This window comes from Anastrepha ludens, chromosome 4 (assembly GCF_028408465.1).
Source record: "Anastrepha ludens isolate Willacy chromosome 4, idAnaLude1.1, whole genome shotgun sequence".
In the NCBI taxonomy this organism is placed as follows: Eukaryota; Metazoa; Arthropoda; class Insecta; order Diptera; family Tephritidae; genus Anastrepha; species Anastrepha ludens.
In genome coordinates, this window is record NC_071500.1 from 79,477,207 (window position 1) to 79,501,066 (window position 23,860).

A 23,860-nucleotide genomic window follows, 5' to 3' on the forward strand; every position below is an offset into this window, starting at 1 on the left:
GAACAGCCATTACATCCATTAAAAAGACGAGGCTGGCGCCAATATATCAGTGAACGGCGAACGCTATCGCCCCATGATAAAGTGGTTCACATCGGTTTTTAATCTCCTTAGCCTTGGTGTCTATTACTATTTTTATATTGTTATAGATAACTTGGACCGGCTTTTCAATATTTTTGTCGATTCTTCTCTTCTTAAGGGGTTAGGGGAAGTCAGAGGCCCGAAAAATGATGATTTTCAATAAATTGTTTTGCTAGTCAATTGCTTTATTTTCCAAAAAATAAAAAACATAGCATTAATACACCATGTTTCGACTTGACTTTAGCAAAATTTCAAAAAAAAACTTATAATTGTAAAAGTTATCGCTGTTTGTGTGAATCCCGTTTCTCCAGAAGTCCCTTGCGATGATCATCTCAAGCCCTTGCAGATTCATCTAAAATCAATCGAACAAGAGAAATTAGTTGTATTAATAGACAATATTGTGCTTGGTCGAAGCTTTTTTTCAAAATTAACAATATGGTTGCCCCAGGAAATATTTTTCAGATTTTCAAGAAAAACCGACAAATAATTGTTTAAAAAAAATCGAAATTAAAAAAAAATCCTTCAATCAGGCGCGAATTTCTTATGTTTTTCAGAAGCAGTATAAATTTTATGCTTCTAAGCGGTTTTTAAGTTACAGTGATCACCAGTTCAAAAAACATAGTTTTAAGAAAAACGCATTTAAAGTTTTGCTATCGGCTTCGGAGCGCCCGAGCGAACTTTGTTAATAGTTGACTAACTCGAAAACTATTTGCCGGATTCACTTCAAATTTTCACACAATATTTTTAAGATATTATACTTTAAGATACTGCAAAAAAATCAAAATTTTTTTGAAAATTCTGAATACCTCTAGCCCCTTAAACCTATCAACTAATGTTTTTAGCTTTGGTTGTCAGTATATACATTTAATTAGCGCGTACACCCTTTTTGGGTGTTTGGCCGAGTTCCTCCTCCTATTTGTGGTGTGCGTGTTGATGTTGTTCCACAAATGGAGGGACTTACAGTTTCAAGCCGACTCCGAACGGCAAATATTTTTATGAGGAGCTTTTTCATGACACTCGGAGGTTTGCCATTGCCTGCCGAGTGGCGACTGCTATTAGAAAAATGTTTTTATTAATTTTGGTTTCACCGAGATTCGAACCAACGTTCTCTCTCTGAATTCGGAATGGTAATCACGCACCAACTCATGCGGCTACGGCGGCCGCCAGTACATGATTTGTAAATAAGCAAAACCGCACTTTATTTTCTAAAAAATTATATCACATGTTTCGATTGAAAGATATGCAGTTGTTTGTTACCTGCTGCTTTTTTAGTGATTAACATTGTTGTTTTTGTTTTTCCATTTCAAAAAATGGTGAAAAGTAATCCACCTCTATAGTAGCTGAAATTAAAGACGTGATTTTTTAGCATATTAGCCTTTTAATCATAAAACGTGCTTGTTTTTTCTTAGCAATAAACAACTTTGATAAATCACTAGCAGAAAATTAGGCAAATTGCATAGTTCATGTTTTGTTTCGCCATCCATCCATCAATTACATTTTATAATATTTTGTTTATTTTTGCCATTTTGCAGGAAATGCATTTTAAATGAATAACTAAGTAAAACTTAAAACTCGCGCATCAACGTTTGCCAATTGCTGAATATTTTCAGTGCTAAAGCGCCAATAAAGATAAGCCACAAATTCAGTTGAACTAATACAGGCTATTGAACTACAATGGAGGGCGGTTTAAAAAGTGAAAAATTCAATGGGCACAAGATGGAGATAGCGCACCATGACCCGTAAGTATAACTCATAAATCTCTTTTATAAAGTATATATTACATTAAGCTTATATGCATTTATGAATGTATGCATGTATTCTGTGACTCCACACATCAGCCGATCTGCAACCACATTTTCCACTTTCATAATCATTTTATTATTACTTAATATCTGCTCATTTGAATTCCGCAACCTAACCATTCATTTTTAATTTTAAAAGTTGTTTGACGAGAAAACCAACTTATCTCAACACACCTTCCAATGAACCGTAAAAAAAAACAGACACAATGTTGACCAACATTTGCTTTGCACAGTGTATTAAATATGGAATTTTGTAAGAAACATTGATAATTCAATTCCTTTTCCCATCTATTGTTTTTTCCCTATAACTGACTTTATTACTTAATATTCTACTTTTGTGACTTAAGCCACTGCCCCACTGTGGTCTTCAATTATGGGTATTTCTCCTTTCCGCTTTATTCTTGTTTGAGCCCAGTAAGCTTATAAGATATTTTATAAAGTGTATTTATACTATTAAAACAATGGAAATGTGTTTCCGGGACCTTTAAAGTTTGAAGAAAGAACCAACATTACTTCTCCGGCATTGATAAATGTTTTCCCTCGAACCCCTTTCATTCCTTGAATCTAAAGCAGCCAAATAAGTTCACGCACTACTACAGTACGGTGTTTACGCAGCCACACTGGTGAAGAAAAGTGATACCCTTGGTGCCAAAGGCTATTTTGAAGAATGCTCAAATGCCAACGAATTCACTTTCAAATGTACATCTTCCAAGGTTTGCGACTTTTTCAACAACTTTTGAGGATATTGACGCAATCAACCATGCGCTGATCGTCTCCAATTAACTCTCCACTTTGCTTGAATAGACGCCACTTATTAGTAATTTTATTTTCTAAAAAAGAGGCCCCATAAACACCTATGGTGCGTTTCTTTGCTAGATGAGTAACTGAATCAAAGTTCGAAACTCAATTTTCTCGATTGGTGTTATTTGCTTCCCGACGGTCTTGCTTATTTAGCGGTCTCTCAAAGATTAGTTGTAATAAGACGACAAGTATACGTATCCACATGAATAATTGGTGGACATATTCTTTGTTACATGTTTGGCCCAGCTTCTCCTTCTGTTGCTTTTTTTATAATAGTGTACACTCGAAGATTTTCTGTTGCCTGTGGAAGTGCGACCGCTAGTGGAAAAACCATTTTCTATGATTTGTTGTTTCATGTCCGCAGTGGGTTCCGAACTCGACACCTGCCGAATGGTAGTCATGCACAAATCTAATTGGCTATGGCAACCGCCAAGTATCTGTATACCTACATATATATATAATTGGCGCGTACACCCTTTTTGGGTGTTTGGCCGAGCTTCTCCTCCTATTTGTGGTATGCGTGTTGATGTTGCTCCACAAATGGAGGGACCTACAGTTTCAAGCCGACTCCGAACGGCAGATGTTTTATGAGGAGCTTTTTCATGTCAGAAATACACTCGGAGGCTTGCCATTGCCTGCCGAGGGGCGACCGCTATTCGAAAAATGTTTTTCTTAGCCAACGTTCTCTCTGCGAATTCCGAATGGTAATCACGCACCAACCCATTCGGCTACGGCGGCCGCTAAGTAATTAAAGTAAAATTCCCCCTGCTCTTTACAAACCCACCATTCTGAGCCATTTTTGATCACCCCTCGTTAGTATACCACATCCCTGGTCTCGAAGTAGTAAATCTAATCCACAATAATTACGTTTTATGTAACTTAAATCAGCATTCGTATTTGTGGCTTGTTTTTTCAATCGAACTTTAAAATAAATATCAGGGTATGATTGTAGCACTATTTCTTAGCTTTATGTTGAGTCACGATGTTTGTTGTGGATAAATGATTACATGGCAGCTGCGGAAGTTCACATTTTCTGTTACATCACCGATAGAACTCAAATAACGGTATTATACACTGTGCTTTGAAAATGTATCTATGTAAGCAAAGAGTTATGTGATGTTTGTACGGAACAAAACAATTTAATGGGAACTTGTGTAAAAGTAGTTAGATAGTACATACAGGGTGTACAGGGTGGCCCATACAGTGTGCTTTTTTTTAATCATATAGTGTGTTATTTTGACAGTGACAGCTCTTTCCCGATGACAGATTTGAAAGTCAATATAAAGTCTCTGCGGAACGAAATAAATCGCTTTACGCTTAAACAACGTAAAGGAAATATTACAAACTTATTTCCAAATCAATGTATACCCTATACGGGCGTTTATTGATAGGAAGTCAAAATCATCATATCTGGTTGGTTGGTTAGTTGGTTAAAGTGGTGATTCTTACAGAATCCAACTAGCGCCATCATATTTGACTTAGCATACTCTTATTTCGGTGGGTATATAAACCACGAAAAATTCGCACTTGATCGTCTATAGATGTCAATGCATCTTCAGAGAGTGACATATCACACTAAAGTGTGAATTTTGGAGTGGTTTCAGCATTGACCCATTTTTTCATTGATAATGCTGATGGAAACGCCGATTCGACTCGATTATTTGTGGCCGGAAATTGAAGACGTGGTTTTGAACGATCTTTAGTTTCTGTACGATGGCGCGACATACGACATAGCCCATGCCACAATCGATATTATGCGCGCCTAGTTAGGTAATCATGTAATTCGCTGCCTCGGCAAAGTCAATTATCCACCTCGCAGCTGCAATTTGGCGCCTTTAGGTTTTCAAAAATCGTCACCATGGTCTTTAAACAGGGATATGCTACTTCGAAGCCAGCATATTGGGGAATGTTTATTCTTTTAAATAAACTAATAAAGTACCGAAAAAAATGTGTTTGCATATATTATATATTTTTTTTAAAGAAACCATTGCATGCACCCTGTATGTTCAGGTACACATATGCTAATGTTTAGAAAATGCAAGTGGAAAAATCGAAGGAAACTAGTTAGTTCTCGAAAACTAGGCGAAAACAGCAACAATTTCTGCATCTGTTTAGTGTTCGTTAAACCTTGAGCTAAAGTGAGAGATACCCATTGTCTTGACGAAAGCGAAAGTTAAACACATTTACTATTTTAACTATTGTCGACAGCAAATAAACAGCGAAGTCTGCAAGCAAAAAAAGAAAAAAAAATGTAAGTGTAGCGTGCGGTGGCAGTCGGCCTTGAGTGCCGTTCCTGCTGATTAAACTGGGTTGCTTGGTATGCGCTCAATTGACTTCACCATCACGTAACAAAAACGGCTGGCACATATTTATTGCATATTTACACATTTGTTCTTTGACTCAGCTGTTCTGATGCTTTGTACATATCTGTGTATACTTAATAGAACAGCTTAAATCGAAAAAAAAAATTTTAGAAAAGGTCTCAATCCAGGGAACTCATAAAAGGTTATCAATTTAGAGGTGTCGCATTATAAAGTGAAATAGAACAACAAAAATTCACCTACATATAAAACGCTACGATTTTTTTTTCTTTCAACAGCACTGAAATAGTTGAAGCTGAGCCACTCTCTTGGAAATTTTGGAAGAAACGTCGTTATGTTGTTGTATTGTTGGCCTTCTTGGGATTCTTTAATGTTTACTCGCTGCGCGTAAATCTTAGTGTGGCCATTGTGGCTATGACGGAAAATCGCACAGTCATCGATGATGCTGGTAATGTCTCATATGAACAAGATTTTCCATGGGACTCCAAGCAAAAAGGTCTCATATTGAGCTCATTCTTCTATGGTTACATAACGACACAATTTATTGGTGGTTTCATTGGCGCAAAAATTGGTGGTAACATTGTGAGTGAAGACGCTAAGTTATTGAGTGGAACATAAATGTAATCGCATTTGTCTCTTTTTTAGGTCTTCGGTTTGGGAATCGGCACAACTGCATTACTAACACTACTCACGCCATTGGCGGCTAAACACAGTCTTGAAATGTTCCTCGCCGTGCGCATCATCGAAGGTGTTTTTGAGGTAAATTTGTGGTTTTGCAGGAATGTTAGTAATTAATCAGTGTAATTTAAAAAATTGAAGCAACATGATAAAATAACTTTTTGTGGTTAATTTTAGATATTATTGTATCCAGTTTCATAAAATTAAGTAATTAGCAATTAGTATCGTCTGCAAATACAAGTTTCCATAAATTCGTTGCTATTTGTGGTTATTGTTGCTGTGCCAACATAAACATTTCCCATACATATTTTAGGAATTCTGCTGCAGTGAGAGTCTTGGCCGGATATAAATCCGGGTCGTTCCGGTTACGTAGAATCGGTTGCCGTGGAGACGGCGCACCATATCATGTGCCGCAAAGAGCTGTTAGAGATGTGTCGAAGATGCATTCCAAAAGTCAAGTTGAGTACAATGAAAGCCATCGGTAGCTTCGCTTGAAAGGGGATCTGCCTAAACCTTGCGACCAAGACAAAATTCTTCTTCTTCTTAATTGGCGCGATAACCGCTTACGCGATTTTGGCCGAGATTAACAAAGCGCGCCAGTCGTTTCTCTCTCGTGCTAACCGGCGCCAATTGGACACACCAAGTGAAGCCAAGTCCTTCTCCACCTGATCTTTCCAACGCAGAGGAGGCCTTCCTCTGCTACCACCAGCTGGTACCGCATCGAATACTTTCAAAGCCGGAGCGTTTGTATCCATTCGGACGACATGACCCAGCCAACGAAGCCGCTGGATCTTAATTCGCTGCGCTATGTCTATGTCGTCGTAAAGCTCATACAGCTCATCGTTCCATCGTCTACGATATTCGCCATTGCCAACGTGCAAAGGTCCAAAAATCTTACGCAGAATCTTTCTCTCGAACACTCCAAGCGTCGCTTCATCGGATGTTGTCATCGTCCAAGCTTCTGCGCCATACGTTAGGACGGGCATGATGAGAGTCTTGTAGAGTGTTGGTTTTGTTCGTCGAGAGAGGACTTTACTGCTCAATTGCCTACTTAGTCCAAAGTAGCACTTGTTGGCAAGAGAGATTCTACGTTGGATTTCAAGGCTGACATTGTTATCGGTGTTAATGCTGGTTCCTAAATACACGAAGTCTTTTACAACCTCAAAATTATAACTGTCAACAGTGACGTGGGTGCCGATACGCGAGTGCGCCGACTGTTTGTTTGAAGACAGGAGGTACTTCGTTTTGTCCTCGTTCACCACCAAACCCATTCGCTTTGCCTCTTTATCCAGTTTGGAGAAGGCAGAACTAACAGCGCGGTTGTTAAGGCCGATGATGTCAATATCATCGGCATACGCCAACAATTGTACGCTCTTATAAAAAATTACTGTGTGCTTATTTTGAACTGAAAGATTGCGTAGCGCTCAGTGATACGAGTATACCTCCATCCATAGCTCGGCTAAGAGTAGAGACTAAAACTCGAAAACTGCATTGATAGCACCTTTTTCCCAATATAAAGTCTTAAGCAAGACGGCTAACCATAATTTACTAATAGGACTATGAATAAGTTCGTGCGGTTTTTTTCGAAATTTGAAACTTTATTCACGTAAAATGGTTACAAATTTAATATTCAAAATATTGTCCATCGCTTACTACTACTTTTTCCCATCTTTCTGGCAATTCACGGATTCCCTTTGTGAAAAATTCGGTCGGTTTTGCCGCAATCCACGAATCGATCCATTTTTTGACTTCATCGTAATTACGGAAGTGCTGGTCAGCCAGGCCATGTTGCATCGATCGGAAGAGATAGTAATCGGATGGCGCAAGGTCTGGACTATACAGCGGGTGGGGTAGGACATCCCATTTGAGCGTTTCTAAGTATGTTTTGACCACTTGTGCAACATGTGGCCGAGCATTGTCATGTTGCAAAATAACTTTGTCGTGTCTATCGGCGTATTGCGGCCGTTTTTCTCGCAGTGCTCGGCTCAAACGCACCAATTGTCGTCGGTAGACATCCCCCGTAATCGTTTCATTCGGTTTCAGTAGCTCATAATACACAACACCCAGCTGGTCCCACCAGATACACAGCATAACCTTCAGGCCATGAATATTCTGCACCGACGTCGATGTTGAAGCATGGCCAGGGTATCCATACGTTGCCCGACGTTTTGGATTGTCGTAATGGACCCACTTTTCATCGCCAGTCACAATTCGATGCAAAAAACCCTTTCTTTTGTGCCGTTGAAGCAGTTGTTCGCATGCCATAAAACGGCGTTCAACGTCTCTTGGCTTCAATTCATACGGCACCCAATGGCCTACCTTTCGGATCATTCCCATGGCTTTTAAACGTTTGGAAATGGTTGATTGATCAACTCCCAAAGTTTTTGCAACCTCTTCTTGCGTTTGAGCCGGATCTTGATCGAGCAATTCCTCCAATTCGGTATCCATGAACTTTGGCGGCGCACCCTCGCGTTCTTCGTCTTCCAAGCCAAAATCACCACTTTTAAAGCGTGCAAACCACTTCTGGCACGTTCGCTCAGATAGAGCATGCTCACCATAAACTTCCACCAAGATACGATGACTTTCGGCTGCTTTTTTCTTCATATTAAAATAATGAAGAAGAATTCCCCGCAAAAACACATTATTTGGCACGAAATTCGACATTTTCAAGTGTGGTAAAAATATTGTTGTTTACGCTTCAAATAAAAAACTTATACTGACGTTTGTGCCTTACGACAGTAGCTCTCCAATGAATGTTTGGAAATGTGGATCGATGGAATAATAATCAAGTTACGCCATCTGTTGTAAAACCGAAACGAACTTATTCATAGTCCTATTATCTTAAATACAAATATCTAACTTGCCTCGAGAGGGTAACAGGAGTTGATATGTGACTGAATATAGTCCCAATTGGAATAAATAAGAGTTGAACAAATATTTATTCGCAAATATTTTTCCATTTCTGAAAAGTTCATCCAAGCTTTGCACTTTTTTTCGATAGTAATATGTTTATTTCAATAACCTTAAGACAGTCTTCACCCAAATATATGTTTGTATATTAGACCGTACGTAGTGAACTTATCTACAATTCGAATATTTCCTATGGGAAGATAGTGCAGTAAAGAATTGACTTAAGGGGTTAAATATACAAAAATTTTATACATTGTTCATTAGTACTTAAACTTTATAAAAAATTATTTTAATTTTTCTTTACAAAAATTAGTATATACAAAATTACGTGACCCAAAGTACAATGAGAAAAAAGTTGCTCCACGGTCTCCATCATTTCCCCTTGAAATGTTGATGTTTATAAAGTTTTTTAATAAAAATATCAAAAATCCGGCTCGACAACTATAGAGAAAACACTTTCGAATTAAAAAAACCGCATCAAAAAATGTTAAAAACTGTATGAGTTATTATGCAGACTGTGCCGGAAAGAGAAGGTTCGAAAAAAACTAGTTTAAACTTTCAAGTGCATTTCGCTCGACAGCTACCTGTGCGCATGAAACTCTCGTCGGGGAGTTACATTTTCTACCACGACTTTGTATCTATGGGAATTTTTACAATCGACTTCCACAGAAATACGCCTAAAACTATAAAGAATAAAACTCTGTAAAAAAAATAAATTTTTTGAAAATTCTGGACGTATGTAACCCCTTAACTAGTGAAAAGACGATATGAAAATATGAGGAAACGGCCTCTACTTCTGTTAATGCTGAGCCGCCGGTGGTGTTAAAATTTCTTTGGTTGTCAGCTATCTATCCGACTCGAAGGCCAGTCCAAATCTATGTATAAAATCGTACAAGGAATTTCATATTTGTATTTCTATGCATAGTAATAAATTACGAATTCGTAACCGAAAGTAACAGACATTAACGAGCTCGTATCGCGCTCATACTCACCTTTTCCAATTGAACACCACGTCTTTGCGAAGGTCCAAACGCATTCAAGGGGTGAGAGCTTTTCAACTCCTCAGGTGAGAGTTTTTCAGCCCCGAATACAGGAGCGCCTCTTAACAGGTTTGGCTTAGCTTCCAATTCTCTAACCAGCATCCCAAACTGTGTGTTAATAATTTCTTTAACACTGAAAAAAGCGCATTTTATTAACACAAAAAAAATATTTCTTGAAATTTTTGTTTATTAGGGCCTCCGCACACGGGTCGATCATCATCGTAGCGTATGCGACAAAATATGCGCGAGGCGTTGACGCTTCGTTGTCGCACACTTGTGTTCAAATGGAGCGCCGCACACGGGTCGTCAGCTACTCGTACTCGTCACAGCAAGCATGCAGTATGACGCTGTTCGATGCTGTACGATAGCAGAGTCCTCAAATATCCTGTACGCGTGTAATTTGTTTTTGATTTTCAGTGTTAGTATTTTGTTTTTGAATAGTCGGCTTCAAAATTTCTATAAGGAAATTGAGGAACTTTAAAGAAAGATTGAAAATTTGTAACCAATTTTTTGTGAAGCGATTTAATACACATATCACTTGGTTTGTCTATTTACAGGGCGTCACATTCCCGTGCATACACGCTGTCTGGGCGCGCTGGGCTCCTCCACTTGAGCGCTCGCGCATGGCTTCCATTGCTTTTGCCGGCAACTACGCTGGCACTGTTGTAGCGATGCCTTCATCGGGTCTATTGGCCTCGGCTTATGGTTGGGAGAGTGTCTTCTACGTTTTTGGAACTATTGGGTTAATATGGTTTATTGTGTGGATGTTGATGGTGCGTTCAGGGCCAGATCGAGATCGTTATTGCTCGGACGACGAACGTGAATATATACAGAAGAAGATTGGATATACTGGCAGTATGACAATCAAACATCCATGGAGAGCGATATTTACCTCCAAGCCATTCTATGCAATCGTAGCATCGCACTTCTCCGAAAATTGGGGCTTCTATACGCTGCTAACTCAACTGCCAACGTTTTTAAAGGGTACGGAAAACTCACATTGATTATGACCACAAACTTGTAATTATGTCCCCGAACCCTAGTGTACTATAGTATTATACAATAACTTTGGCCATAACGGTTATTTATAACAGCATAATGGAGTGTGGCGGCCACCGTAGCCGAATGGGTTGGTGCGTGATTACCATTCGGAATTCACAGAGAGGTCGTTGGTTCGAGTCTCGGTGAAAGCAAAATTTATAAAAACATTTCTCTAATAGCGGTCGCCCCTCGGCAGGCAATGGCAAACCTTCGAGTGTATTCCTGCCATGAAAAAGCTCCTCATAAAAATATTTGCCGTTCGGAGTCGGCTTGAAACTGTAGGTCCCTCCATTTGTGGAACAACATCAAAACGCACACCACAAATAGGAGGAGGAGCTCGGCCAAACACCTAACAGAAGTGTACGCGCCAATTATTTATTTATTTTATAATGGAGTGTGAAAATTGGAGGAGTGGAGAGATGTATCGGTTTAGCCGTACCTGTCTACATACATTTTCACACGGTAACTCTATTAAAATTTTAGATAAATTAAAAAAGTAGTTCTTGCTCTTAAAGAGGTTAACTTTGAAGATAGGTAGCTCAGTCTCAGGCCAATTCTATATAACAGTAATTTCTCAACTTACATAAAAAATACGATACGATCTGTATATAATTGAGAGTAAATGTGCAATAATTTTGTATAGGCGAGGATATCAAATCAAATTTAAAATTCGCGATAAATAAGCGTATCGTCACCTTTTCTTGAGTATATTGAATTATTTGAAAAACAACGACAAAAAATTAATCACTCCATTGTAAGATTTATAGTTTTTGCAAATAGCGCCATACGTCATCATATTTGACACTTGTGAACTAAACAGCTGCAGGGTACAAACACACAAGCAATAGAGCGCGTCAAGGCCAAAAAACGATTTACATCGCCCGAAGTAATTTTTTTATTTAGTAAAGATGTTATTCAAAAACAAAATTGGATGATTGATTGTGCGCCACCTTGTACTTCAAACTATTGTATATACTAGTGCATATGAAAACAAATAACTCCCAAATAGAGGAATACTCGATTTTCCGTTCCCTCGTAACTTGCTCGTTTTAGACACTTCTTAATTGCTTTAAGTAATTCTATTTTTCAATTCCAGATACCCTGAACTTTAACTTGGATAAAACTGGTTTCATCTCTGCTGTTCCATATCTTGCCATGGGTATTCTCCTGGGTGTCTCCGGTTACTTAGCCGACTGGTTGCAGATAAAAAAAATACTGACCACATCACAAGTTCGCCGGTACTTCAATTGTGGCGCTTTCCTCGCGCAGACCACTTTTATGATTTTGACCGCCTACTTGCTGGACCCAACATGGTCGGTAGTTTGTATTACTACTGCTGTAGGCTTAGGCGCCTTCGCATGGTCCGGCTTTGCGTGAGTACCTTGAGTGTCAACCAAAATTCTCTCTTGCCAAATTAATATTTTTTTCCTTTAGTGTGAACCACCTTGACATTGCACCCCAACATGCCAGCGTTTTGATGGGCATCGGCAATACATTTGCCACTATTCCCGGTATTGTCAGTCCCTTGCTAACTGGATACCTGGTGACAAACCAAACCGCGGAAGAGTGGAAAGTGGTATTCTTCATTTCTGCTGGTGTTTACCTTATTGGCTGTCTCATCTATTGGTTCTGGGCTTCGGGTGAGCTGCAAGAATGGGCCAAATTACCGGAACAAAAAGCCATAGAGGCGGAGCAAAAACAAGGTGCTCTAATGACAAATGCCACTGAAAGGGAAGGCTATGTAAATGCTGCAGTCGATCTGAAAGACCAGTAGCATAATTAGCCTTCGTTCGGAATTTCACAAAGTTTATATGCACACAGATATACACTACAAATCCATGCATATGCATAGGTATAAATAAGAATAAAGTTGTGATACAAAGCGTTAGCAGCATAGTGACGGATATTCAAAATCCCTTCCCGTATTTTGCCGTGTTGTTGTAGTTTTATTTATATTTAGTTAAGTACAGTATTTAAATGAACAATTAAAATATGAACGGATTTAAAAATTATTTTTAACAAAAAGTTTTGTATAATTTATTTAAAAGCCAAAAAGTATGCAACCAAAAACTGTGTTTGACGTACTTTATTTATTTGTGTTTTTTACACATGCACATACACATCTGTCTATGGCTCTGTACTCTCTCTGCTGTGAAAAGTCCCATTACTGAGCACACATCCCGTCTACCCAAGCGGAGAGCATTTCGAAATACGCATCCAATAGGAATCTAATTTTTAATTTCCTTTGGTGTTTTTGTTTTGTTATCTCTTTCATATTTTTTTCGACGATTTTTGGAGTGTTGAGCGTTATTGCTCATTTACGGGCGCAGTTTTTGAGTATTCATCTAACGGATCCTTAGGTGGATTTGCAGCAGCGTGTTGTTAACTGAACTTTATATGAATAGATTAACCCTCTATGAGCCCTATGTAACTTTCAAGTCACAAGCTAATACATCCACTTTTTTCAGTTATTCTTTTGTTTTTTCTCACAAGGTAATGTATTATGCAATGCTTTTGAAATAACCATGACCAATATTGACGGCGGTTGGCAGCACCATCAACCTAAAATGCCAAAATCAATACCTTGCAAGTTATCTGCAAATAGAAACCAAAGGGACAAACTTATGCAATTAAAATTATTTGAACTTTTGTCAGCGTTTACTAAATAAATAAAACGTTCGTAACAGCTCTGGGTTCGTACGAAACTCTTTTGTAAGTTTCAGGTTACATTGAGCTATTGTGGCAGATTTGCGCACTCTTAGGGTAATTGTTGAGTCGTGTACTTGCTAAGCAGTGAGATCAGGCGCTGCCTCCCAAATAAAACAACTGATGCTTAGTGATCCCGCTGAAATCTTTATTAAATTTTAGTTTATTTATTATACAAAAATATAGAAATATGATTAGATTGGTAACGTTGTATTGAATAAAAATTCGATCAAGGAAATGGCACCACCGTATAATGTTTCATCTAGTAGATTTAACGGTAGTGAATGCGTGGCTTTTATATAAGAGAGATTGTTCAACGCTTTCTATGAGCCCCAAGTGTCAATATTCTTTATTAGAATTGAAAACTGATAGTGCATAGTAGCACAAAGGAACTCGTAGGAAAAGAAGACATCCTTATGCAGATAAGCAATTAGAAGAAAAATAACGGACACCGAACGCAATACTTCCAGCACAAAACGCGCAAAAACATAAAGTAGCACATAGCCCAATTTTTTTCGGATAACAGAGGGCGCTCCAAGAAGCCGTGATGTAAAGGAGTTACAAAAGTAAAATGTTCCAAATGCAACGCACATCTACATATGTTTTACGCCAAATTCCAACTGTTTTATGGAGTTTCACGCTTAAGGATTTATACACAGAAGTGGAAATATTGACATTCTATTCCTTATTTCCTGAATTACTGTACTAAGAGAGGCGCTATTTTTGTTATTTTCCAAACAATGGATCAAAAAGAATTTCGTGTTTTAATTTTACACTGCTTCTTGGTGGGGAAAAATACCATTCAAGCGAAGCAATGGCGTGAAAAGTATTATGGGGGTTCTGCTCCCTCAGAAACAACAATGAAACGTTGGTTCGGGGACTTCAAACATGGTCGTAGAGACACCGATGATGCGTATGTTCAAATGAGGCGGTCATACCAGAAAACATCAAACAAATCCTCAAAGTCGTTTTGAATGATTGAAAAGTTGTGTGAGTTAGCTGGCATCGTAAAGATAACAAAAGCTCGTGTGAGCTTTATATTGCATGAGCATTTGACTATGAGAAAGATCTGTTCCAAGTGAGTGCCTCGTTTTCACAAAAACAAGAGCGTGTACATGATTCTGGACAATGGCAAAATTACATGAATTGAACTTCGAACTGCTCCCACATCCACCATATTCGACAGATTTGGCGACTACTGGCTGTTCGCAAACCAAAAAAAATACTCGCTGAAAGTATGGCCTATTTTGAGGCAAAGGTAAATCGTTCTACAAAAGTGGTATTGAAATGACTGCGATGTTCTTGATGGAAAATATGCTAATGAATAAAGCTAATTTTGAACAAAAAAACATGTTTTTTTTTGTTAGACCCGGGACATTTCAGTCCATGTTAGGTTTTATAATAATAGATTTTTCGTTGCCCATTCAGCCCATAGAGAGTTAAAATCAATCCCTGCGCGTTCCAAGCGCTTTCTTTTTATTGTGAAAAAAAATCTTGAATAACTATATTTTAAAAGATTTCATTGTATTTTTTGAATTTATAAATTTATATTTTCATAACTTGAAGTTTGCAATGGTTTTTTCTTAAGCCAGTTTGTGTAAATTTTTCATAGGAATGCTTATATATATTTTATTTTTCCCTTTACGCATTTATTGAAAAGAGTAATCTATACATACATATGCACATATATGGAATACATTTTATTGCTTTCTATTTCTAATGCATTTTTTATTGAGGATAAAGGGATGCCCACGGGCAGCATTGACTGATTCTGCCATAAGTTTCAGCTCATTCGCGATGCAATTTCCAGGAATGTCTTAGCGTTCAAGAAACTGTTAAGGTGTAAGGCGCACTACTTAGTGGGCTCATTTAGAATAGCTCTACATTCAACTGTTTCTTTAAATTAAGTATTTTGGCACTGCACATATTTCATAGCAGCTCGAGTGTCAGAGTAGATCGTTTTTGTTGTGCTGGAACAGGCGAGCCCTTAACCCACATTGCAGCTTCTTTTAAAGCTATAGGGCTTTTATTAAGTTACTAATAATAGTTTTACTAAAAATGGATACTAAGCATAAACTTCATGTTGGTTGGAAGATCTAACTACAATATAAATTTTATGGCGTGATCGGATTTAGTAAGACGAAAATACTATGAACCAAAAGTTTTTTTTTTTGTTTGTTTTTAAATGGAAATACTTTAATTGCAATCTATCTTAGAATACAGATATTCAGCAAAAGAGATCTTATTACCTAATGACAGCATAGTATTTACACTGGTGCAAAACTACATAGACAACTATAGAATTTTTTCTTTTTAATAGGACTATGAATAAGTTCGTGCGGTTTTTTTTCGAAATTTGAAACTTTATTGACGTAAAATGGTTACAAATTTAATATTCAAAATATTGTCCATCGCTTACTACTACTTTTTCCCATCTTTCTGGCAATTCACGGATTCCCTTTGTGAAAAATTCGGTCGGTTTTGCCGCAATCCACGAATCGATCCATTTTTTGACTTCATCGTAATTACGGAAGTGCTGGTCAGCCAGGCCATGTTGCATCGATCGGAAGAGATAGTAATCGGATGGCGCAAGGTCTGGACTATACGGCGGGTGGGGTAGGACATCCCATTTGAGCGTTTCTAAGTATGTTTTGACCACTTGTGCAACATGTGGCCGAGCATTGTCATGTTGCAAAATAACTTTGTCGTGTCTATCGGCGTATTGCGGCCGTTTTTCTCGCAGTGCTCGGCTCAAACGCATCAATTGTCGTCGGTAGACATCCCCCGTAATCGTTTCATTCGGTTTCAGTAGCTCATAATACACAACACCCAGCTGGTCCCACCAGATACACAGCATAACCTTCAGGCCATGAATATTCTGCGCCGACGTCGATGTTGAAGCATGGCCAGGGTATCCATACATTGCCCGACGTTTTGGATTGTCGTAATGGACCCACTTTTCATCGCCAGTCACAATTCGATGCAAAAAACCCTTTCTTTTGTGCCGTTGAAGCAGTTGTTCGCATGCCATAAAACGGCGTTCAACGTCTCTTGGCTTCAATTCATACGGCACCCAATGGCCTACCTTTCGGATCATTCCCATGGCTTTTAAACGTTTGGAAATGGTTGATTGATCAACTCCCAAAGTTTTTGCAACCTCTTCTTGCGTTTGAGCCGGATCTTGATCGAGCAATTCCTCCAATTCGGTATCCATGAACTTTGGCGGCGCACCCTCGCGTTCTTCGTCTTCCAAGCCAAAATCACCACTTTTAAAGCGTGCAAACCACTTCTGGCACGTTCGCTCAGATAGAGCATGCTCACCATAAACTTCCACCAAGATACGATGACTTTCGGCTGCTTTTTTCTTCATATTAAAATAATGAAGAAGAATTCCCCGCAAAAACACATTATTTGGCACGAAATTCGACATTTTCAAGTGTGGTAAAAATATTGTTGTTTACGCTTCAAATAAAAAACTTATACTGACGTTTGTGCCTTACGACAGTAGCTCTCCAATGAATGTTTGGAAATGTGGATCGATGGAATAATAATCAAGTTACGCCATCTGTTGTAAAACCGCACGAACTTATAAATAGACCTATTACAATTCTTGTATGCATAAACCTTCGCCCTACATCTGGTACGTAGAATGCTGCAGGAGTGGCAGTCTTTGGCCGGATATAAATCCGCGCCGTTCCGGTAACTCAGAACCGACTGTCGTGGAAACGCAAATTGGAGAAGTTCTTCCAATTTTCCGCTTGAAACATTGCCTTTTTGACCACTGTGACTCGGTCAAAGACCACGTAAGGGGTAGGGGTAGTCAGAATTTTCAAAAAAATTTCTTAAAGCATAATATCTAAAAAATATTGTGTGAAATTTTGAAGTGAATCCGATAAATACTTTTCGAGTTATTCAACAATAAACAAAGAGCGCTTCGGATCGTTCGAGAGCAAGTAGCTAAACTTCAAATGCGTCTTTATCAAACTATGTTTTTTAAACTGATGAAAACTGTAACATGAAAACCGCTTCGTAGATTTCAATAAAATTTATACTGCTTTTGAAAAACATATAAAACCTAAAAACATAAAAAGCCTGACCGAAGCATTTTTGTTTTTTCAAAAATTTCAATTATTTTAAACCATTAATTGTCGGTTTTTTTCTCGAAAATCTGAAAAATATTTCCTGAGTCCGCCATATTGTTACTTTTGAAAAAACAGCTTCGATCAGGCACAAGATTATCTATTAATAAAATTAATTTCTCTTGTCCGATTGATTTTAGATGAGTCTCTAAGGACTTGTGATGATCACCGCAAGGGATTTCTGGAGAAACGGGCTCCACACAAACAGCGATAACTTTTACAATTATTACTTTGTTTGTTTGAAATTTTGCTAAAGTCAAGTCGAAATATGATGTATTAATGCTATGTTTTTATTTTTTGGAAAATAAAGCAATTGACAAGCAAAAAAAAATTATTGAAAATCATCATTTTTTCGGGCCTCTGACTACCCCTTACCCCATAAGAGGAAAAAAGTACCGCGTTTAAAATCTGAGTCAAAGGAATTTTTTTGGTCCTCTACTGGGTCAAAATACTGTTACTTTTTCCATTTGCATTGCATATTTTATATGTCCAGACTTATAAAGTACACAAATTCGACAAAAAGCCGTAGATATTAAATATAATACGAATTTTAATTTTCTTTTAATTCACGCCGATTATGCCGATTGTTAATAAATATGAAAAATCACATTTGGATCGCAGTGGCTTTAAGACTTATTTTCAAATTAGACACTTAAGCATCAGCAAGAATAAAAAATCAACAGCCCACATTAACGATTTGGGTGGAAACATCCAATAACAAAAGCAAGGAGGTAAAGGAAATCGCACAAAATCAAAACTAGTATTATACATACATACATACATACATACATATGTACGTGTATAACAACAAATCACAAAGGCCAATACACTCGGTTGGCGCGAAAATGCCGTAAAAAAGAGTTCATATTTACAAATTTAAGCGCAGCTAATAAAAGTTCTTACTACACATAAACATACGTGCACATGCTACGTTTACAAAAATACAATACGCACATCCATATTTGTATACACATACCTACATACATACTAGAAGTACGAGTATAAATAAAAATTTAAGCCCAAAACAATTCGGTATGCGGATGGTTTTTGGCGCATTGCCAACATTTGCAACAACAAACATTTTTATTGAAATTAATTGGGAAATTTTTGGAATTCCGATGCAAAATGAGCGAAACAGTGAGGTACATATCATCAGCTGAAATGAGTTGGAACAACATAATAGACCCAAAAGGTATGTACATACATACACACATATGAAGGGTGTTGAAGGGTGGGAATGTGTTGACGGACATTGTAATCTTGTAATGTACAAAATTAATTTATTTTTGTCAATTTGTGTGGGATGCTTATGGGGGACTTTGAGATAATAATATTTATAAATAAGTGTGTAATAATAGCACCATCACTAAAGTGGACCTATGCTTTCAAAAAATAGCATAGTTTTATTGACGCTTTATTATATACTCGTATGTAGTTCAAATGAGTACTGGCAAAAGTATAGCTAAAAGGCCAAAAGGAATGCCAATGCTGCGCCACGATATAAATATTTACAGAGTAAAAATATTAGCGCAAGGTTAGGCTAGAAGGGCAGTTTTAATTGCGCCTTCATGGCCGATGCGGCGTTTATGCAGAAAAACGTCCACCAGCAGCCACTTTATAGATACATATGTACCTAAATATATACGTATGCATTTTACATTAACATGTAATAGGACTATGAATAAGTTCGTGCGGTTTTTTTTCGAAATTTGAAACTTTATTGACGTAAAATGGTTACAAATTTAATATTCAAAATATTGTCCATCGCTTACTACTACTTTTTCCCATCTTTCTGGCAATTCACGGATTCCCTTTGTGAAAAATTCGGTCGGTTTTGCCGCAATCCACGAATCGATCCATTTTTTGACTTCATCGTAATTACGGAAGTGCTGGTCAGCCAGGCCATGTTGCATCGATCGGAAGAGATAGTAATCGGATGGCGCAAGGTCTGGACTATACGGCGGGTGGGGTAGGACATCCCATTTGAGCGTTTCTAAGTATGTTTTGACCACTTGTGCAACATGTGGCCGAGCATTGTCATGTTGCAAAATAACTTTGTCGTGTCTATCGGCGTATTGCGGCCGTTTTTCTCGCAGTGCTCGGCTCAAACGCATCAATTGTCGTCGGTAGACATCCCCCGTAATCGTTTCATTCGGTTTCAGTAGCTCATAATACACAACACCCAGCTGGTCCCACCAGATACACAGCATAACCTTCAGGCCATGAATATTCTGCGCCGACGTCGATGTTGAAGCATGGCCAGGGTATCCATACGTTGCCCGACGTTTTGGATTGTCGTAATGGACCCACTTTTCATCGCCAGTCACAATTCGATGCAAAAAACCCTTTCTTTTGTGCCGTTGAAGCAGTTGTTCGCATGCCATAAAACGGCGTTCAACGTCTCTTGGCTTCAATTCATACGGCACCCAATGGCCTACCTTTCGGATCATTCCCATGGCTTTTAAACGTTTGGAAATGGTTGATTGATCAACTCCCAAAGTTTTTGCAACCTCTTCTTGCGTTTGAGCCGGATCTTGATCGAGCAATTCCTCCAATTCGGTATCCATGAACTTTGGCGGCGCATCCTCGCGTTCTTCGTCTTCCAAGCCAAAATCACCACTTTTAAAGCGTGCAAACCACTTCTGGCACGTTCGCTCAGATAGAGCATGCTCACCATAAACTTCCACCAAGATACGATGACTTTCGGCTGCTTTTTTCTTCATATTAAAATAATGAAGAAGAATTCCCCGCAAAAACACATTATTTGGCACGAAATTCGACATTTTCAAGTGTGGTAAAAATATTGTTGTTTACGCTTCAAATAAAAAACTTATACTGACGTTTGTGCCTTACGACAGTAGCTCTCCAATGAATGTTTGGAAATGTGGATCGATAGAATAATAATCAAGTTACGCCATCTGTTGTAAAACCGCACGAACTTATAAATAGACCTATTAATTATTCACATACTGAATGGTTCACACCATATATGCATATATATATATATATATATAATTGGCGCGTACACCCTTTTTGGGTGTTTGGCCGAGCTCCTCCTCCTATTTGTGGTGTGCGCGTCTTGATGTTGTTCCACAAATGCAGGGACCTACAGTTTTAAGCCGACTCCGAATGGCAGATATTTTTATGAGGAGTTTTTTCATGGCAGAAATACACTCGGAGGTTTGCTATTGCCTGCCGAGGGGCGACCGCTATTAGAAAAATGTTTTTCTTAATTTTGGTGTTTCACCGAGATTCGAACCGACGTTCTCTCTGGGAATTGCGAATGGTAGTCGCGCACCGACCCATTCGGCTACGGCGGCCGCCATCACACCATATATACTTGAAATCTGGTATAGGTATAGGTCAAATACGAGCATGACTATGAATAATACAACTTTTTCACAGTATACGAAATACTCAAATAGTTATAATACAAAGAGGAAACACCTTCAATAAAACTCATAATGAGGACTTGAATATTGACGGTTGTATGCACTGAATTGTCCAAATAAGTACTTTGTAAAAGTTCTTTTCGAAATCACAGGCTGTTAGTACTAAGAGCTTTTCCGGTTCAATTAATTGCTTTATGTTTGAACTGGTTCTGCACACATGCTTGACCAAAAAGTTCGAAAGACTAGATTTTGAATGGACAATCAAAAGACATGGACTCACTATCGAACGATTCAATATATCCGATATCTTAACATTACACAAAGATCTGGGGTTGTTTGCTTACAAGATTCAACTGATTCAACTCTAATTGAACGAATTTAGCAAAACCAAAAATTATATTTTCATCACATTTGGGGAACACGGACAAACAAGCGCATTTGCAACAAGTGACAGTTTGATGATCATTCATTGTGTGTGGATTGTGAATGAATGCATGCAGTCGAATTCGAGACACAGCTGTGATCGGTGTATTTTTTTTCAGTGCTTTGGTTCATTTAACAAAAAAGAAAAGGCGTCGTGAAACTAAAAGATACAATAGATAGTGACATTTTTTTTCGCAGAATGCGGTGTACAGCGCTGTTTTGTCTCTGAAAACCATGTGTTTTTTTATTTACTTCCTGGAATTTCTACCTGAAAGGTGAACGGATGTATAGAGTTTTCTTACCGCAAAAGTGCCTGCGGTAAGCCGCAAAAAAGGTGATGCGATGGTGTCCGCACGCAATCGTGCTCAGTAGAAGATTTTGAGGAATTTCGCGCTAGCAATGAATCTCTGATCCATAAACCTGCTAGCGAAAAAGTGGATACAAATCTGCGAAAGACTAAAAATTAAGGTCAAAGTGAGATTTTTAAGAAAAATTCACTTTATCCTTGATCCGACCAAGCCACATGCTTCGGTTGAAAACAGTGGAGTTCAGTCTGATGAAAATGAGAGTGAGGAGATGATGGAGTTTGAGTTTGTAAAATCTTCGAAAGACTCCGTAAAAATGCAAAATATTTGTAATGCTGAAACTGGTACAGTTGAAAAAAATGAAACTACCAAAAAAATCCAGAATACAAATAAGTCTGATAGCTCCGTTGACTTTCCATCCAATTTTATTGGTAAACCTTTTATTTTGGTATACACCTCAGAGTGTGACCTATTTCAAAATATTAAAATTAGAAATGGCATGAGTCTATATCAACATACCCGCCACTTAAAAATACAGGATATCGATATCATTGAAGCAGTTGGTGTCACCTTATATAAGGTGTTCTTCTTCAATCCCAGATCGGCAAACAATTTCGTCACCAATAATGACATTCTAAAAATGAAACTAAAGCCTTTCATTCCCACAACGACCTTTGAAACGTATGGCGTAATTCAAGGAGTTGGCCTTTACCTTTTATCTGAAAGAGTTAAAGTCTACTAGCAAGGTAAACTTCGTACAAAGTTTCCTTAGACGTGATCCGGAGGTTTCAAACAAATTTCTCCCAACCTTCTCAGTTAAGCTGGGATTTTTGAGCAACAGCCTACCTAAGGATATCAAGCTTGAATATACAAATTTTCAAGTAAAACATTACTTTCCGTCTGTTAGACAATGCTGCAACTGTGGAAGATTGGGACACACACAAAAACGCTGTAAAAGTAGTAAACGCTGCTTGCTCTGTGGAAGTACATAAGTCTGTTTACCGCCCTGCAAAATAAGTCAATGCATTCTATGCAAAGCTAAGGACCATAAATACTCTGAGAGAGAGAAGTGTCCAGTATGGAAGAAGGAAAATGAAATAAATAAACTGAAAACCGTAAAAAAGTTATCTCGAAAAGAAGTACTTGACCAAAAAGAATATAGTTCAGTTGTCAAGAAGGGTGCAATTCCCAAACAGTCTTCTGTCGAGCCTGATAAGGAGCTAGTGAAGATAGCTAAAGCTACTTGTGTGACTTAATGATACTGAGACCCTTGCCCAGGTCACCAAACAGAGCAGTATGAGGGATCAGATTTTGGCTAATCGAGACGTAGCACTTTTTAAGTGCGTGAGTGAAAACCGTAAAAAAGTTATCTCGAAGAGAAGTACTCAATACCTTCAACAACATGATCGACTCTAATGAGGTCATAAATCGTTCCTTGACCAAAAAGAAATATAGCTCAGTTGTCAAGAAGGGTGCAATTCCCAAACAGTCTTCTGCCAAGCCTGATAAGGAGCTAGTGAAGATAGCTAAAGCTACTTGTGTCAGACTTAATGATACTGAGACCCTTGCCCAGGTCACCAAACAGAGCAGTATGAGGGATCAGATTTTGGCTAATCAAGACGTAGCACTTTTTAAGTGCGGTTCGTCATCAGTAAATTTTTGGTTTTATAAAGCTTCCTTTTCCATATTCCGGCACTCGAAGTGTAACCAAGTGCAGACTTTTCCATGACCGAAATACTCTCGAAGGTTTGCTATTATCTGCCGAGGAGCGATTGGCATTAGAAAAAACGAAGGTTTGAGCCTGAGCACTCCTGAATGCTAGTAACGCACCAACCCAGTCGGCTACGACGATCGCCGTAATTTGCCTCAATTACGTGTCTGGATAATGTAGTAGGTTAAATTCTTACTTATCCAGAATCAATCTCGGCATACTCAATATATAATATATCCGGCATGTTAAGGTACCCCGCACTATACTAACGACCTATTCAATGCTCGCTTAAACCCACTCTCCTAGTACCCTTCTCCCCCTGTGCCCAACCCGTCAACAGCATGTTTCTTGGGCCTACTGTTACATGAGTTAGACAATGACGAACGGTGACTTCAAGGTACTGGCAGGGCTTTATAAACTGCTACAACAAAGACCTATTCCGAAATTAAACGAAAGTAATCTTAGTCTAGGTACCTGGCCACAAATATATTATCAAGGACTGCACATCATGAA

At 38.4% G+C, this 23,860-nt stretch overlaps 1 protein-coding gene across 3 annotated transcripts in view; it reads left to right on the forward strand.

The window, feature by feature from the left end:
• LOC128859959 (sialin) overlaps nucleotides 1-12,683 on the forward strand; it is a 34,334-nt gene extending 21,651 nt beyond the window's left edge. For all 3 annotated transcript variants that reach the window (XM_054097136.1, XM_054097137.1, XM_054097138.1), the window contains exons 2-7: nucleotides 1,611-1,817; nucleotides 5,281-5,584; nucleotides 5,648-5,761; nucleotides 10,188-10,614; nucleotides 11,768-12,044; nucleotides 12,106-12,683. In XM_054097136.1, the coding sequence (XP_053953111.1) occupies nucleotides 1,753-1,817; nucleotides 5,281-5,584; nucleotides 5,648-5,761; nucleotides 10,188-10,614; nucleotides 11,768-12,044; nucleotides 12,106-12,445 (1,527 nt within the window). In that variant the 5' untranslated portion in view covers nucleotides 1,611-1,752 and the 3' untranslated portion in view covers nucleotides 12,446-12,683. The remainder of the gene's footprint in view (nucleotides 1-1,610; nucleotides 1,818-5,280; nucleotides 5,585-5,647; nucleotides 5,762-10,187; nucleotides 10,615-11,767; nucleotides 12,045-12,105) is intronic.
• Nucleotides 12,684-23,860: the final 11,177 nt, after the last annotated feature.